Source organism: Salvelinus alpinus, chromosome 10 (assembly GCF_045679555.1).
Source record: "Salvelinus alpinus chromosome 10, SLU_Salpinus.1, whole genome shotgun sequence".
NCBI classification, from domain to species: domain Eukaryota; kingdom Metazoa; phylum Chordata; class Actinopteri; order Salmoniformes; family Salmonidae; genus Salvelinus; species Salvelinus alpinus.
In genome coordinates, this window is record NC_092095.1 from 63,603,644 (window position 1) to 63,621,207 (window position 17,564).

Below are 17,564 nucleotides of genomic sequence, written 5' to 3' on the forward strand. Positions count from 1 at the left end.
ACTATTGAGATGCACCCTCGGGGACTTCAGGGGTGTAACCTATTCCCTGTCCTCACCATCTACTACCACTAGTGTGAAGACATGACAGGCCATGCCACATGAATGATCCATTCTCTCACTGACACAGAATTGATGTGTATCTTTAGCTCTGAAGATGTAGTAAAGATCTTTCCGATGAGGTTCTACAAACACGATGCTTTGAATTTAGAAGGTGATTATACACATATGGCCTACTTACAAGCCTACATGTACATGTTGATGGAGATGTTTTGTAAAAGCTTGATGAGATGGGCTACGCAAGCAAGTCAAGGGAAATACAAAGCAGAAACCTTGGTAGATTTTACTGAAATATATTTGGACTACAGGGACAAAGGAGAGACAAATTAATCACTAGAACACACTCAAAAGAGACGATAGGTGGGCAAACAAGACATGACAATCCCCCTAAAAAAAGTTCACAACGAGTAACATTTCTTCATAATGTAAACTGAAGAGCCATATTGTTTAATCGCTTGTGATAAAAAGTGTCTTGAAAGATTTAAAAGAAAGTAAGTTTGTGAATGATTAATTTCTAGGTATTGATTAATTTCTCAGTTATCGTTCAGTCAAATATTAAAATACATCTAATTGACATGAAGAGGATGAGACTAAGGAATGTGGACAGTTTCCCTTGGACCTTTCCATCAGACGGTTTCCATAGGGACAGGTAGTTTCCCTTGGACCGTTCCATCAGACGGTTTCCATAGGGACAGGTAGTTTCCCTTTCGACATAATCTCCTCTACCTGGCACCTTGCTACACTACGAGGCCCACTTCCTTCTCGTGGTCCAGCAGGGAGCGGCGGTCCTGGAGAGAGGGGGTGGATGGACCTCGGCTGGCCGGCTGGCTGGAGAGGGAGTTGGGCAGGGAGAGGCGGCTGCCCTGGCTCAGGCGCTCCCAGGCTCCGCGGAGGGAGGGAGGGGTGCGTCGCCGGTCGTCCAGACCCACGTGGGTGCTCACCTGGCTGGGGCTCAGGCTCTTCATGTTCCCCTGGGCCCGGAACTCATACGTCTCGATTGACGTCTTCTTATACCTGGAGCAGGCAGAAGCAGAAGAGGACTGAGGTCAGTTTTAGTAAACAAGAGAGCGAAAGGAGGGAAGCTCCCTCTACCAAATTATGGCTTAGCGAATTGGCAAACACTGTACACTTAGAAAGAATTAGATATATTCTGAACAATAAATTATCAACATTTGATCAAATCTGGCAGCCTTTCCTCTCTTACTTGGACCAGTCGGCGCTGTGAATTTGTACATTTTAATGCACTCTCAATTGTAATATTTTAATCTACCTCTGGGCAGCATGTGCTTGCCCCGCCACCCGAGCAGTTGGGAGGGGAATAGGGGGGAGGGGGAATAAGGGGGGTGACATCTACCCTCTTTCTGCCTGTCCTTGTTCTGTATGTCTTGTTTTGTAATATTTGTTTTATACCCAGAACTCTGGGTCTTGTTGTTTCTGTCTGCTCTTTTATGTTTAGATAAGAATTGCATACTTGTCTTTTATACCTATACACCATTCTTGTGTGTGTTCAATAAAAAATATTTGAACGAGTAAACGAGAGAGCGAGTATGAGGAAGATGGGGAGAAAAGTGTAGAGACTTGACCTGAAACGGACAAGTGGTGTGTTAATATAGGCAGAATAACGTGTGTGTGAGTAAGACAAACATGACATAAAAACATGTGGCATGTAAGGAACAGAAGAGGAGAGAAAGATTGAGACATTTCCATTGTTTGCCATAAATAAAGAGGGAGTTGGAGTGGTTCCAAATAGTTAACTAGATACAGCTGAGAGGTCAAAGTGCACTGTGTTCAGTCTGTGAGGTGTTCAGTGAGTGGGCTGCTGCAACAGAGACACTCTGGACATGGTGCCCTGGGCTGTTCTACAGGCACACGCTGCTTTACTCAGGTTACTATGGAAACGCTTCTCAATGGACCGAGTTTACAGTGAAGAGATTGAGATTTTGGTGCATGAAAAGTGGTATAAAAATGCATGACGTCCAGTAAAAGTTCCCATCTGGGATGTTGAAAAGTATGCAAAACATCTAGGAGGGCAAGTTTGATTGGTTGAAATAAATACACAGCAAAATCCCCAACAGACAGGGAGATAGATGGAAGGACGGACAGACAAGAGAGGCAGAAGCATACACTCACAGTTTTAACAGCAGGGAAGAGATGACCACAGACACAGAGGAAGCAGCCATGGCTGCTGAACCCATCCATGGCTGTAGGACCAGGCCAGCGGGCAGAAACACACCTGCAGAGGTACAGTGCAACCCAGCTTTACTACACACACACACACACACACACACACACACACACACACAACTGCACTGTTGGTGCTAGGATCACTAGCATTTTACTACACTCGCTATAACATCTGCTAAATATGTGTATGCGACCAATAAAATATGATTTGTTACTCACCTGCGGCGATGGGAATCCCTACCAGGTTGTAAATGAGAGCGAAGACAAAGTTGATGCGTATCCTCCGAACAGTCTTCTTGGACAGTTCAATACAGGCCACCACGTCTAACAGATCATTCTACATAGAAAGGAGAAAAAAAATCTAATAACTAAAGTTCCTTTGGGACAGAAAATACAGCCAGTAGACCTCATCTCTCCCTTTCAAGTATATCACAACACATGTAACTAGTATGTAGTTAACATCCCAACCACACCCCACTCTGCTCCTCACCCTGATCAGCACCACGTCAGCTGCCTCTATGGCCACGTCTGTGCCCGTCCCTATGGCGATGCCCACGTCGGCGCGGGCGAGGGCGGGCGAGTCGTTGACCCCGTCACCCACCATGGCCACCCTCAGACCCCTCTCCTGCAGCTCCTGCACCTTGGCCACCTTGTGGGACGGCAGCACCTCCGCAAATACCTTCCTGATGCCCACCTGGAGGAGGGACAGAGACACAATTCAGACGTGAGTGTGTAGTGAACGCTATGCTGCTTGCTTAGCGAGTACCACTTCCTCCTGATTCAGCTCACACCAAGACTTGAACCCAGAACCTCTGTCTTGCTAGCACACGTGACCGCCCTCCCAAAGAGTCTTACCAGTCGGCGCCACCATAGAATGTACAATTTGGCGGCACAAGTGGCGACCCTTCAGGCTGAGGAGTAAGTTTCCCACATCCCCATGTGCTGCAAGTGCATGCGTGCAGTCTCTATCTTTCTCTTACCTGTGTGGCTATAGCCTTAGCAGTACGTCTGTTGTCCCCAGTGATCATGACCACCTCTATCCCCATGCTGAGTAAAGTATGGACAGCCAGGGCAGACTCTGTCTTCACTGTGTCTGCTATGGCCAGCATGGCACACAGTACACCTAGGGCATAGGAAGAGGAGATGGAACATGTCCACGACACGGAACGGTGAGGTTGATGCAGGGGATTGAAACATATCCCATGTTCAGTGTATGTACCTCATAGATAAACCACTGTTGGAGTAGGACACAGTCCTGAGGGTCATAGATAAACCACTGTTGGAGAAGGACACAGTCCTGAGGGTCATAGATAAACCACTGTTGGAGAAGGACACAGTCCTGAGGGTCATAGATAAACCACTGTTAGAGTAGGACACAGTCCTGAGGGTCATAGATAAACCACTGTTGGAGTAGTACACAGTCCTGAGGGTCATAGATAAACCACTGTTGGAGAAGGACACAGTCCTGAGGGTCATAGATAAACCACTGTTGGAGTAGGACACAGTCCTGAGGGTCATAGATAAACCACTGTTGGAGAAGGACACAGTCCTGAGGGTCATAGATAAACCACTGTTGGAGAAGGACACAGTCCTGAGGGTCATAGATAAACCACTGTTGGAGTAGGACACAGTCCTGAGGGTCATAGATAAACCACTGTTGGAGAAGGACACAGTCCTGAGGGTCATAGATAAACCACTGTTGGAGTAGGACACAGTCCTGAGGGTCATAGATAAACCACTGTTGGAGAAGGACACAGTCCTGAGGGTCATAGATAAACCACTGTTGGAGTAGGACACAGTCCTGAGGGTCATAGATAAACCACTGTTGGAGAAGGACACAGTCCTGAGGGTCATAGATAAACCACTGTTGGAGAAGGACACAGTCCTGAGGGTCATAGATAAACCACTGTTGGAGAAGGACACAGTCCTGAGGGTCATAGATAAATGACTGTTGGAGTAGGACACAGTCCTGAGGGTCATAGATAAACCACTGTTGGAGAAGGACACAGTCCTGAGGGTCATAGATGCGAGCAGTGGTTTATCTATGACCCTCAGGACTGTGTCCTACTCCAACAGTGGTTTATCTTAAACCCCTACAACTCATCCAGAACGCCGCAGCCCGTCTGGTGTTCAACCTTCCCAAGTTCTCTCACGTCACCCCGCTCCTCCGCTCTCTCCACTGGCTTCCAGTTGAAGCTCGCATCCGCTACAAGACCATGGTGCTTGCCTACGGAGCTGTGAGGGGAACGGCACCTCAGTACCTCCAGGCTCTGATCAGGCCCTACACCCAAACAAGGGCACTGCGTTCATCCACCTCTGGCCTGCTCGCCTCCCTACCACTGAGGAAGTACAGTTCCCGCTCAGCCCAGTCAAAACTGTTCGCTGCTCTGGCCCCCCAATGGTGGAACAAACTCCCTCACGACGCCAGGACAGCGGAGTCAATCACCACCTTCCGGAGACACCTGAAACCCCACCTCTTTAAGGAATACCTAGGATAGGATAAAGTAATCCTTCTCACCCCCCCCCCCCCCTTAAAAGATTTAGATGCACTATTGTAAAGTGGCTGTTCCACTGGATGTCATAAGGTGAATGCACCAATTTGTAAGTCGCTCTGGATAAGAGCGTCTGCTAAATGACTTAAATGTAAATGATAGATAAACCACTGTTGGAGAAGGACACAGTCCTGAGGGTCATAGATAAACCACTGTTGGAGTAGGACACAGTCCTGAGGGTCATAGATGACCACTGTTGAAGAAGGACACAGTCCTGAGGGTCATAGATAAACCACTGTTGAGAGACAGTTCAGGACTATTACAAAATGTGTCCATAACCTGACCCAGTGGGATGTGAAGGCTTTTCCTCTGTTGGACCCCCCCCCCCCCCCCCCAAAAAAAAAACTAAACCTTTCGTGAACTAACACTCGCACTTGACTTTTTCCACTTACCAGCACTGACTCTGCTGATAGCTACTTTATTGAGGAAAAATGTACTTACTATGACTGTGATGTGTGGTTGTCCCACCTAGCTATCTTAAGATGAATGCACTAACTGGAAGTCTCTCTGGATAACAGCTTCTGCTAAATTACTCAAATGTAAATGTCTGTCATTGGACTGAGACTGTACCATCTATAGCTACCAGGATGGCTGTCTGCCCCTTGGTCTCGTGGCTGGACATGGCGTCATCCACATCAGCTCCTATATGAAGCCCGTTCCGCCTTATCCACTCTCTGTTCCCGATCAGGACCGAATAGGAGGGGCTAGCAGAGGCACCTGGACAACACACAAAACATATTAGCAATGGATTGGACTTCAAGGCTAGACAACTTTCTACATTGTAGAATAATAGTGAAGACATCAAAACTATGAAATAACACATATAGAATCATGTAGTAACCAAAAAGGTGTTAAACAAATCAAAATACATTTTATATTTGAGATTCTTCAAAGTAGCCACCCTTTGCCTTGATGACAGCTTTGCACACTCTTGGCATTCTCTCAACCAGCTTCATGAGATAGTCACCTGGAATGCATTTCAATTAACAGGTGTGCCTTCTTAAAAGTTAATTTGTGGAATTTCTTTCCTTCTTAATGCGTCTGAGCCAATCAGTTGTGTTGTGACAGGGTAGATGTGGTATACAGAAGATAGCCCTATTTGGTAAAAGACCCAAGTCCATATTATGGCAAGAACAGCTCAAATAAGAGAAACGACAGTCCACCTGTCACACCCTGATCTGTTTCACCTGTCTTTGTGCTTGTCTCCACCCCCTTCCAGGTGTCGCCCATCTTCCCCATTATCCCCTGTGTATTTATACCTGTGTTCTCTTTTTGTCTGTTGCCAGTTCGTTTTGTTCGTAAAACCTACCAGCGTTTGTTTCCCTGCTCCTGCCTGTTTCTTGCTCCTGTTTTTTAGTCCTTCCTGGTTTGACCATTCTGACTGCCCTGACCCTGAGACTGCCTGCCGTTTTGTACCTTACCCCACCGTTCTAGATTATTGACCGCTGCCTGCCCTGACCCTGAGACTGCCTGCCGAGACCCTGAGACTGCCTGCCCTGACCCTGAGACTGCCTGCCCTGACCCTGAGACTGCCTGCCCTGACCCTGAGACTGCCTGCCGTTCTGGACCCTTCACATCCTCTCTGGATTATTGACCCCTGTCTGCCTTGACCTGTTGTTTGCCTGCCCCTGTTAAGTATTAAACTTTGTTTCTTCAAAACTGTCTGCATCTGGGTCTTACCTAAAACGTGATACCACCATTACTTTAAGACATGAAGGTCAGTCAATCCGGAAAATTTCAAGAACGTTGAAAGTTTCTTCAAGTGCAGTCGTAAAAGCCATCAAGCGCTATGATGAAACTGGCTCTCATGAGGACCGCCACAGGAAAGGAAGACCCAGAGTTACCTCTGCTGCAGAGGACAAGTTCATCAGAGTTATCAGCCTCAGATTGCAGCCCAAATAAATGTGTCAGAAAAGTTCAAGTAACAGACACATCTCAACATCAACTGTTCAGAGGAAACTGTGTGAATCAGGACTTCATGGTTGAATTGCTGCAAAGACCACTACTAAAGGACACCAATAAGAAGAGACTTGCTTGGGCCAAGAAACACGAGCAATGGACATTAGACCAGTGGAAATCTGTTGTTTGGTCTGATGAGTCCAAATCTGAGCTTTTTGGTTCCAACCACCGTGTCTTTGTGAGACGCAGAGTCGGTGAACGGATGATCTCCGTATGTGTGGTTTCCACCGTGAAGCATGGAGGAGGTGGTGTGATGGTGCTTCGCTGGTGACACTGTCAGTGATTTATTTAGAATTCAAGGCACACTTAAGCAGCATGGCTACCACAGAATTCTGCAGCGATACACCATCCCATCTGGTTTGCGCTTAGTGGGACTGTCATTTGTTTTTCAACAGGACAATGACCCAAAACTTTTTTTGGCTTTTTGACCAAGAAGGAGAGTGATGGAGTATGCATCAGATGACCTGGCCTCCACAATCACCCGACCTCAACCCAATTGAGATGGTTTGGGATGAGTTGAACTGCAGAGTGAAGGGAAAGCAGCCAACATGTGCTCAGCATACGTAGGAACTCCTTCAAGACTGTTGGAAAAGCATTCATTTACATTTTACATTTCTCATGAAGCTGGTTGAGAGAATGCCGAGAGTGTGAAAAGCTGCCATCCAGGCAAAGGGTGGCTACTTTGAAGAATCTAAAATATATTTTGATTTGTTTAACACTTTTTTTGGTTACTACATGATTCCATATGTGTTATTTCATAGTGTTGATGTCTTCACTTTTATTCTACAATGCAGAAAATAGTAAAAATAAAGAAAAACCCTTGAATGAGTAGGTGTGTCCAAACTTTTGATTGCTACTGTACATCATGAGTACGACCACAAAGTAAAGGGGTAAAAACCGTGATGTTGTAAAGCAACACTGACCTGACACTGACACAGTATCGCCGACCAGGCTGCTCTCATCAGTCGTGGCCCCCTGCAGTGTGACCTGGGTATGACAGGAGTCCTGGTCACCCTCCAGCAGTACCTCCTCAATGTTAGACACCTTACAGCTGATCCCACAGCCTGGCACCGACTGGAAGTCCTTACAGGAACCCAGAGCATCTGTTTCCAGCTCCTGATATACATACGGACAGGCGCACGCCCACACTGGTTATTTATTTCATTATATTGAGCCCTTACTTCACTAGGTAAGTTGACTGCGAACATTCATTCTCATTTATATCAACGACCTGGAGAAGAATTCCAGGGTAAAGTGGATAGAATGACCTTGTCTGTGTTTATACAGTGGCTAAAGCACAGATTCCTGGTAGATATCAATTAAATACCCTCACCTCTTTGCAGTGCTTGGCCACAGCCATCCCCAGCGGGTGTTCACTGCTGGCCTCCGCTGTGCCCACCAGTGCCAGGACCTTACGCAGGGGCAGCCGTGCCCTCTCCCACAGCACCAACACCCTCGTCACCCGCGGGACGCCGTTAGTGATGGTGCCCGTCTTATCAAACATCACCGCACCGATCTGAATGGGAGGAAAGGAGGGAGCGGAAAACACTGTCATTTTCTTTCTGTGTCACTGGTGGCAGCTTTAGCTGTGGCTTTTAGGGTTAGAGCAATGGAAAATGCCTATCATACATGTACAGCTTCACACTAAGTCACCATAACCGACTCTACCCTGTACCCAGCCCACACTACAGTTTGGAAAACACTGGAAGTTTACAGGAAGTATGTTTTGGTTTGGAGGAAGTAAATAGAGGTGCATTGCCTTGTGGGCCATCTCCAGCGGTTCGCCTCCCTTGATGAGGATGCCGTTCTGGGCTCCGACCCCCGTGCCCACCATGACAGCTGTCGGGGTCGCCAGGCCCAGAGAGCAGGGGCAGGCGATGGACAGGACTGTGATGGAGGCCTGGAAGGCGAAGCGGACAATAACATCTGTCTTGGGGATGTTCTCATCGTAACCCTGTGAGGTTGAAACACACAAACACAAACACTATGATTCAGAACTGATCTTTTCGTTCAGAAAGTACATCAACGCCATAAGGCTTTGTTCTGAGTTTGATAAGCTCTTGTGGTTACTCACAGGAAAGTACTCCTTCACAACGTGGAAGTTGACAAAGCCGATCACCAGCCAGACCAGCAGTGTTAGCACTGAGACAATGACTATGAAGGGTACAAAGTAGCCACTCAGTCTGTCTGCAAACTGCTGGATGGGAGCCTAGTCCAACAAGAGATGTTTCAGATACTTAGAAAATATAATCAATAACTGATTATATTGTAACTTACACAGGTAACTGTAGCCTACAATCAAAGACGTCCAGTCTTGACCTTGGCCATACAGTGGTTTGTTTACCTTGGATGTCTGTGCCTCCTCCACTAGTTTGACTATCTGACAGAGGGTGGTGTCTGCTCCTACGTGGGTGGCCTGCACCAGTAGAGATCCGTGGGCGTTGATGGAGCCAGCTATCACTGAACTGCCGCGCTTCTTACTCACAGGCATGGGCTCACCTGACCACAGAGAGAACATTGACCACCCCATCAACCATGGTAGACCACCAAAGAACCACAATGACTATCAACAACCACCGATATAGACTACTAAATGACCACAATGACTACCAGTGATGTAGTGTTTAGAAAATAAGTAGGTCAACGCTGATCACCGTTAGCGGTGAATAAAGTAATGCTACCTATATTTTCGATGCATTTTTCCACGCTAGGTGTGTCATTTAGAGGTATTTTGCTAGTGTTAAATAAAAAAGGTGCATTTACATGCCTTTACCCTTCACTACAACACAGTCAATCACCAATAGACCACAAAAGGACCATAATGACAGTAAACCACTATGGCCCATTGGTTCCCCAACAAAACGGCTCTTACCTGTGATGAGGGACTCATCTGCCATGGAGCTTCCCTCGATCACCTTCCCGTCCACAGGGAACTTTCCCCCAGGCACCACCTTCACTATGTCTCCTCTCTGGACCAGCTCCACCGGCACCTGCTCCTCACTGACACACACAGTACAGACACACACACGCACGTACGCACACAGCACAGACACAGTACTGATTTATTGTGGTGAAATATTCTACGAATAGTTTATGGACACAGCTATAAACAGATTGTAAAGAAATCATGGCTAAGGCAGGTTTGATTATATGATGCCAATATAAAAATAAACATCACATAAAATAAACATATTTTTCCACAAGTGTTCACTGTGGGAAAATGGAGCTGGGTTTGGGTTCACCTGAGGATGGAGTGGTCAGGACCTAACGTGACCACAGTGGCATCAGTAGCCTGCAGTGACATCAGCTTGGCCAATGCTTCAGATGTCTTGCTCTGCAGAACAGGAACAGGAAACACAGACAGAGACAATGACGTGAGTGGGTGTTGATTAAACCTGGGAATTACCAGCCGGCCTCAGCATAAGCCTTCAGCCTGTAGTCTGGTGATTGCTTTCCCACACTGACACCATAATATACACACAATCATATGACCATAAATGCCACAAAAACTGATCAGATATAACCTAGAATAACCCCCTGGTGATCAACCATCCATAAAGCTGTGAGCAACAGAAGTACTTCCAACCAAAAGGACTTTAGCTGTGGTCCAGGTAAAGGAAAGTGGAATGCAACCCGCATAACTAATTGTAGGGGAAACACTAGAATTGAGTAGAGTAGAATAGAGTGGAATGGAATAGAGTAGAATAGAGTAGAGTAGAACAGAGTAGAGGAGAATAGAGTAGAATGGAATAGAGTAGAATATAATAGAATGTAATAGAGTAGAGTATAATGGAATAGAGTACAGTAGAATGTAGTAGAGTAGAGTAGAATAGAATGGAATAGAGTAGAGTATAATGGAATAGAGTAGAGTAGAATGGAGTAGAGTAGAGTAGAATGGAGTAGAGTAGAGTAGAATAGAATGGAATAGAGTAGAATAGAGTAGAGTAGAGTAGAATAGAATGGAATAGAGTAAAATACAATAGAGTAGAATAGAGTAGAACAGAGTAGAGTAGAATAGAATGGAATAGAGTAGAGTAGAATGGAATAGAGTAGAATATAATAGAATGCAATAGAGTAGAGTATAATGGAATAGAGTACAGTAGAATGTAGTAGAGTATAATGGAATAGAGTACAGTAGAACAGAGTAGAGTAGAATAGAATGGAATAGAGTAGAGTAGAGTAGAATAGAGTAGAATGGAATAGAGTAGAATATAATATAATGGAATAGAGTACAGTAGAATAGAGTAGAACAGAATAGAATGGAATAGAGTAGAGTAAAATGGAATAGAGTAGAATATAATAGAATGGAATAGAGTACAGTAGAATGGAATAGAGTAGAGTAGAATGGAATAGAGTACAGTAGAATGGAATAGAGTAGAGTATAATGGAATAGAGTAGAGTATAATGGAATAGAGTACAGTAGAATAGAGTAGAGTATAATGGAATAGAGTACAGTAGAGTAGAATGGAATAGAGTACAGTAGAGTAGAATGGAATAGAGTGCAATAGAGTAGAAAATAATAGAGTATAATGGAATAGAGCAGTGTAGAATACAATTGAGTAGAATATAATAGAATGGAATAGAGTAGAATATAGCATAATAGACTAGAGTAGAATAGAGTAGGGTAGAATAGAATAGCCGTACCTTTGCTATGTGCTCCAGCCACCGGCCCAGGGCGATGAAGACGAAGAGCATGGGCGGGGTGTCAAAGAAGGTGACAGGGCTCTGATTGGCTCTCTCTGCCATCGCCACGATGAGGACCACAACTGAGTAGATGTAGGCGATGGAGGTTGCCAGGACGATGAGGACGTCCATGTTAGCCGTGCGGTGTCTCAACGAGCGGTACGCCTGGATGTAGAAATAACGACCCCCAAAGATCTGATGGAGGAGTAGGAGGTGGGGGAGGGAAAGAGGAGGAGAGAGAGAGAGAGAGAGAGAGAAATGTGACTTACAGGTATTATATAATGGACTACTACATACAGTAGATAATCAGTAGCAGGGCTTGGTGGGGTCCTATAGTATCTGGGGGTCACAGACACTTCTACAGTACTGAGACTGGGCCAGTAGCAGGGCTAGGTAGGGTCCTATTGTATCTGGGGGTCACAGACACTTCTACAGTACTGAGACTGGGCCAGTAGCAGGGCTAGGTAGGGTCATATAGTATCTGGGGGTCACAGACACTTCTACAGTAGTGAGACTTGGCCAGTATCAGAGCTAGGTAGGGTCTTATTATACCTGGACAGGTGTACAGAGCAGGAAGAAGGCCAGGTTGAGGAGGGAGAGGCCTGGGAGAAGGTTCTGCTCCCCGGGCATAGAGCCACCGTGTTCCCCGTGCTGACTGTCCATCACCATCATGTAGATCATCAAGCCCATCACTGGCACCCCAAACACCAGACTGAACAGGAACGAGTTCTTCCACCTGGAACACACACACACACGCAGGACGCATGCAGAGAGGAGAGTGTGTTAAAACAATTCAAGGTTGATTCAAGAACACGTATCTCAAGTCTGAATCTACAGACGACCAAAACAGATACTTACTGTTGAATCTCTTCCCCATGATCCAGGTTGTTCCCAAAGCCTTCAGCTTTCATTAGAGACGCCCCAAAGCCTAGCCCCTGGAACAGACAGAGTTACTACAGTTGTAAATATGTGTAAGAATATGTACCAGCACTGTAATTGCACAATGTGAATATATAGGTGATCAAAACAATTACAAAATGTTGGTGATGGAAAAACAAATTTAGCAACAAAATTTAAAGAGACATGACAGCAAAGTCAAGTTATAGCTAGCTACCTCAATCATTCTGATGATGTCACGAGCTCCAAGCACTTCTGGGTCAAACTTGATCTGGGCTTTGTTAGTTGCCAGTGCAACTGAGGCTTCTAGAATCCCTTTGGTACTAGTGAGTTTGGACTCAATGTTATGGACACACGACGCACATGTCATCCCAGTTACCTACACATGAGATGAGCGAAACAAATTGAAACTTAATGCAGCTGTACCAGACAATACGTTGGCCCAATGTAGGACTGGACTAAACATCAAAGAAAATGTATTTAGCCAAGCATAGAAATGTATTTAGCCAAGCATAGAAATGTATTTAGCCAAGCATAGAAATGTATTTAGCCAAGCATAGAAATGTATTTAGCCAAGCATAGAAATGTATTTAGCCAAGCATAGAAATGTATTTAGCCAAGCATAGAAATGTATTTTGCCAAGCATAGAAATGTATTTAGCCAAGCATAGAAATGTATTTAGCCAAGCATAGAAATGTATTTAGCCAAGCATAGAAATGTATTTAGCCAAGCATAGAAATGCATTTCTTCTTTCTCCATGTTGTCTCAGCCAATGAGAGGACTCACAGAGAGGTCCAGTTTCCCGTCCATAACAGCATTGTCCTCTATCAGTGTGGCACCGAAGCCTAGACCCTCTATGAGCTGTGTTATCCGCTTGGCATCCACAATACCAGGGTCATACTTCACCTCCGCCTTACCAGCCATGAGGGCAACCAGCACTGAGATGACACCTGGAACACACACACACCACACACAATGTTGTGCAGTTAACACCTAACCAGGGAAAGTGGCAGCACCACAAAATACTTGTTTATCATCATGATAGAAACTGTACTGCCAGGTCAAGTGTTCTGCTTAGTGACTCTATGGGTAATGACAGTGACCTAAAGGATAACATCACCCACCTCTGTGTTTGACTAAGTTCCTCTCAATGTTGGCCACACAGGAGGCACAGGTCATGCCTGTCACACGGATGAAGCACTTCTGAACCTTCCCCTCCTCACCGGCAGTGGCCATCTTGGTAGAGCCAGAGCTACCGTTAATGGAAGTCTTGGTAGAGCCAGAGCTACCGTTAATGGAAGTCTTGGTAGAGCCAGAGCTACTGTGAGCCATTCTGGGGGAGTGGGGGGAAAGGGGAGTCTTTGGTCTTTGAAGGGGAAGGGTTGGTAGAGTTTCTGCAGAACCAGATTCTTCAGGAGAAAAGAACACAACATATTAACAGGACCGTTGGTTGGATGGGTTGTGCATGGATGGAGAGAGAGTGCTTTCAGTGTAAGGGGGGTGACATACAAGAACCAAACCGTTTCATAATCCGTTTATAAGCTGGTTTTACTGGCCCCAAGTCTGGGTAATTCAAGAACACTTGATGCCACACTAGAAAGTACACTTGTCTCGTTTCCAAGGAGACCTGTGCCCAAGTGCTGCCTACTCTCCACCAATAGCAAGGCTGGATGGAAATGGAATGCTTTGAACAGCATTGTCCATTGAAAGCAGTATTACTGTATGCCCACCGCTGCGAGACTGCCAATTTGGTGAGTTTGGAATGTTGAAGTAATCCATTTCTCTGCATTCTGTACAACAATGTACCTACTCAGTTGAGCCCCCCTCTCCATATTACATGAATGAAATGTCTGATTATAAAAGTGTAGTTGTGATTTTTGTTCAATTTCTAAGGTGAAATAAACAATTGAGCATACCTATGAGTGAAGCACCAAATCCCATGTCTTCAATGGCTGCCCTTAATTCCTCTGGCTGAGTCAGACTGGGGTCAAAGGTGACGGTTCCCTGTTCCTCCTTTAATGACACCGCTATAGAACACACCCCAGTCATCTCAGAGATCTTCCCCTCTATGGATTGGACACATGAATTACAGGTCATCCCTACAATCCCAATGACAGACGTCTGAGTCAATGAATCCAAGATGGAGGATGACGCATGTGTCTCCCCTTGCCCACAATCTATACTTGTGTCTTTGTTCGTAAGAGTCGCACCAAATCCCATGTTCTCAATCTGTTCCTTTACCTCCTCAGATGTCACTGTGTGGGGCTGAAATCGTACTACTGCCTCTTGATCGCTCAGAGACACCTTGATGTGCAGAACTCCAGGCAGAGTCCCTATCCGTCCCTCGATGGAGCGCACACAGGACTGGCATGTCATACCCTTCACCCCGATCCTCGTCAGGGACTCTGTGGCCTCCGTCTCCCCGATCTTAGTCACCTCTTCCCCAGCCACATCCACGACGCCGTAGCCCATGGCCTGGATCTCCAGAGATAACTCCCTGGTAGAGACAGATGATGCGTTATAGTCCACCTGAGCCAGGCCACTGGCCACAGAGAAGTTGACAGACACCACTCCCTTCAGGCTAGCAACGTGGCTCTCGATGGCCTGGATGGAGGACTTGGGGGTGAGGCCAGAGAGCTGGAAAACAGCCCGGGAGAGGGCCTTAGGTTGGGGGTAGAGCTCACTCTGACTCCCAGGCTCGTAGGCCAGGTTCTCATAGGTCCGCTTCTGGGAACACCAGGCCTCACAGGGACACATCTTCTCCTTAAGAGAGGGTCAGAGAGGTAGAGGACGAGAGCAAGAGAGAGAGAAAAGTTTGAGATGCACATACTTGATCATGTCAGTTATATGTAGGCTGTTTTCAGAAGTCGAAGCAGCAAAGTTTTGTATAGCCCTTTAAATACTGGATGCCATAAAAAGCTGATTGCAATCAGCTCATTGAAATCTTGAGTTAGATTTGTGACCGCCCCTTAAAAAGGCTTGACGCAGAGGACAACTTAGGTCACCACTGCTTCACAATGAATTCTCCAGTGTCAACATTGTTAGTGGCCCACTCTGGAGTGGAGGTGGAGTGTGGCTTTAATATGAGGGTCGTGGTTCTGGTTAAAATGGCTTTTGTGCCTAGAAAGTACAGTACTTCTAGTCATCCAGTGTATGAGGATGGAGCACACAGACCAGAGACTGCTGGTGTAAAACAAAGGTGTTGAAAGCCCCATGCATTACTAGAAGCTCCAGGACCACGTGACCATAAGTAACCCTGCTCACACGGTAACAATGTGACTCTGCTTAGAGTCAACGCTCATCTGGATCTGACACCCAGGCTAAGAGGAGGAGAGGAGAGGCCAGGGAGCATTCGCTGCATTGGCAGTCATTGTGAACACCACCAATGGTATTTTTTAATATGGTAAAACTACAGTCTACCATACAATAAGAAATAACACCACCTCATCTGATCAATATGAACTCCTGACCTTGTGTCACATGTGGGCAATACATTTTTTACTATATTTTTTTCATTACTGTATATTAACCTACATTACTGTATATTAGCTTACATTACTGTATGTCCTATGAGGAAAGCCACAGCTCACACTGTCTGTTAAACAAATACTAAGATACTCCATGTTTGTTGGTGGGAATGTCAACCGAGAGAGAGCTTTCTATGTACAGTAGTAACCTCAAACCAAAGGGTCAAGGGATAGATGTGATATGGACTCACAACATGGTCTGACTGTCGTGACTCAAAACAATATTTTCACAGATTTCAAATACATCAATTCAGAATTTATAAATAAATTCAGAATTTTTGTGAGCAGTATAACACCATACATGTATATCTAAAATTGGAATATACATTTAAACAGTTAAACACTAACTGACCGGTTTCTTCTTACCTTCAGATCAGCCTGATTTGCTACCCTCCCATGATCTGCGGTTTGTCCGTCTGGTACAGCTGTCCTAACCGCGCAAGGCGACTGACATTCAACCATACAAACCTCAACCTGTCCCACGACTGACGGCTTCGAAACATATTTAGTAAGGCTACTTATCGGATTTTGCGAAAACATCGTCACTTCTCTGTGGTTCTTTATTTGTTTCTCATCACACAAGAGAGGGCAAAAGTTCGTGGTTCACGTTTCTATTAGGCAACACGCCACTATAATGTCAGAGAGCGCAGAATGCAGAGCTGTGCGCATGATTGAAGTCCAGTCGCACTACTTGCGGTTACCTCTACCTCTGGCAATGCCTTTCTTTTGCGCCCAGCTCTTGGACAAATCGATTTTCATTCGTCACATGCTTCGTAAACAACAGGTGTAGACTAACTGTGATATTATTACTTCCCAACAATGCAGAGAGGAAGAAAATATATAAATAACGGTCAATTAATAGCACGTAATAATATAAGTAAAAAAGCAGTGGGCACTTGAATGATCGTAACAATTCATAGCACAGCTGTGGAACACCCAGAGTAAAACGGAAACCCATGACAATTTTTCACTGGGCACTTAGTTTGGTGATTGTGTTACTGTATTGTAGTGCACGTACAGCGTGTCTTGTAGATCATTTACCTGTCTAGAAGAGGACGCGCGCAAAGCCCCTCCCGTTGCACTTTATACTGGAAACGAGTGCAACAACGTAGCAAACTCGGTGCTGTGTCACGTATTAGCTACAAACATGCATATATAATCCTACACTCACAACTTCAGCATAGCCTAGCATAAACCTACTCTGTGAATTCAAAATAACCTTTTCATAATGGTAAATGCATAAAAATAACTTATGTCGTTATTTTTCAATGACCTAATACATACAGTTGTTTCATTGTCATACTTTAATGTTTTAAGTTTTAAAATAAAGTAGTTAATTGCAGAAGCAGAAAATAGAAATATGTCTGCGATATGAGTATGGAATACTATTCAACAACAATGTCACACATAATATATATTGAATAAAGGCTCTATGAAGGTTATGAATGAATGTTTCGACAACCCATATGCTTGAAGTTGTCCCAAATGTAGCACAACTGTCTATTGTCTATTGACCCAAGCCATTGATCAGAGTATAGAGATTTTCTGAGTTCAGTAGTAGTCTGAAGCCTGATAATAACATGAACATGTAAACACATAGAGGTAACACTGTATCCAGATTACTCACATAGTTCAGGCAATTCCTCATCCACTTAGCCTGCCATGTGGATCCATACATGGTAAACTTCCAGTTGGATCAGGGGTC

The 17,564-nt window shown here is 45.3% G+C and overlaps 1 protein-coding gene across 4 annotated transcripts; it reads right to left on the reverse strand.

The window, feature by feature from the left end:
• Positions 1 to 326: 326 nt before the first annotated feature.
• On the reverse strand, positions 327 to 17,552 carry atp7b (ATPase copper transporting beta). 4 transcript variants are annotated; one of them, XM_071330380.1, is made up of 21 exons: positions 17,487 to 17,552; positions 14,249 to 15,095; positions 13,457 to 13,741; positions 13,119 to 13,282; positions 12,550 to 12,711; positions 12,294 to 12,370; positions 11,988 to 12,171; positions 11,397 to 11,630; positions 9,995 to 10,086; positions 9,625 to 9,752; positions 9,097 to 9,251; positions 8,827 to 8,961; positions 8,512 to 8,706; positions 8,086 to 8,268; positions 7,676 to 7,868; positions 5,364 to 5,510; positions 3,222 to 3,364; positions 2,732 to 2,935; positions 2,461 to 2,578; positions 2,188 to 2,290; positions 327 to 1,071 (listed from the first exon to the last, which is right to left on the reverse strand). In XM_071330380.1, the coding sequence occupies exons 1-21, from the start codon at positions 17,535 to 17,537 to the stop codon at positions 795 to 797; spliced, it is 4,077 nt and encodes a 1,358-aa protein (XP_071186481.1). In that variant the 5' UTR covers positions 17,538 to 17,552; the 3' UTR covers positions 327 to 794. The 4 variants fall into 4 exon arrangements, with proteins under 4 accessions (XP_071186481.1, XP_071186480.1, XP_071186483.1 ...); XM_071330379.1 differs by lacking the exon at positions 17,487 to 17,552 and adding an exon at positions 16,226 to 16,560; XM_071330382.1 differs by lacking the exon at positions 17,487 to 17,552 and having other exon boundaries at positions 14,249 to 14,398; positions 14,574 to 14,707.
• Positions 17,553 to 17,564: the final 12 nt, after the last annotated feature.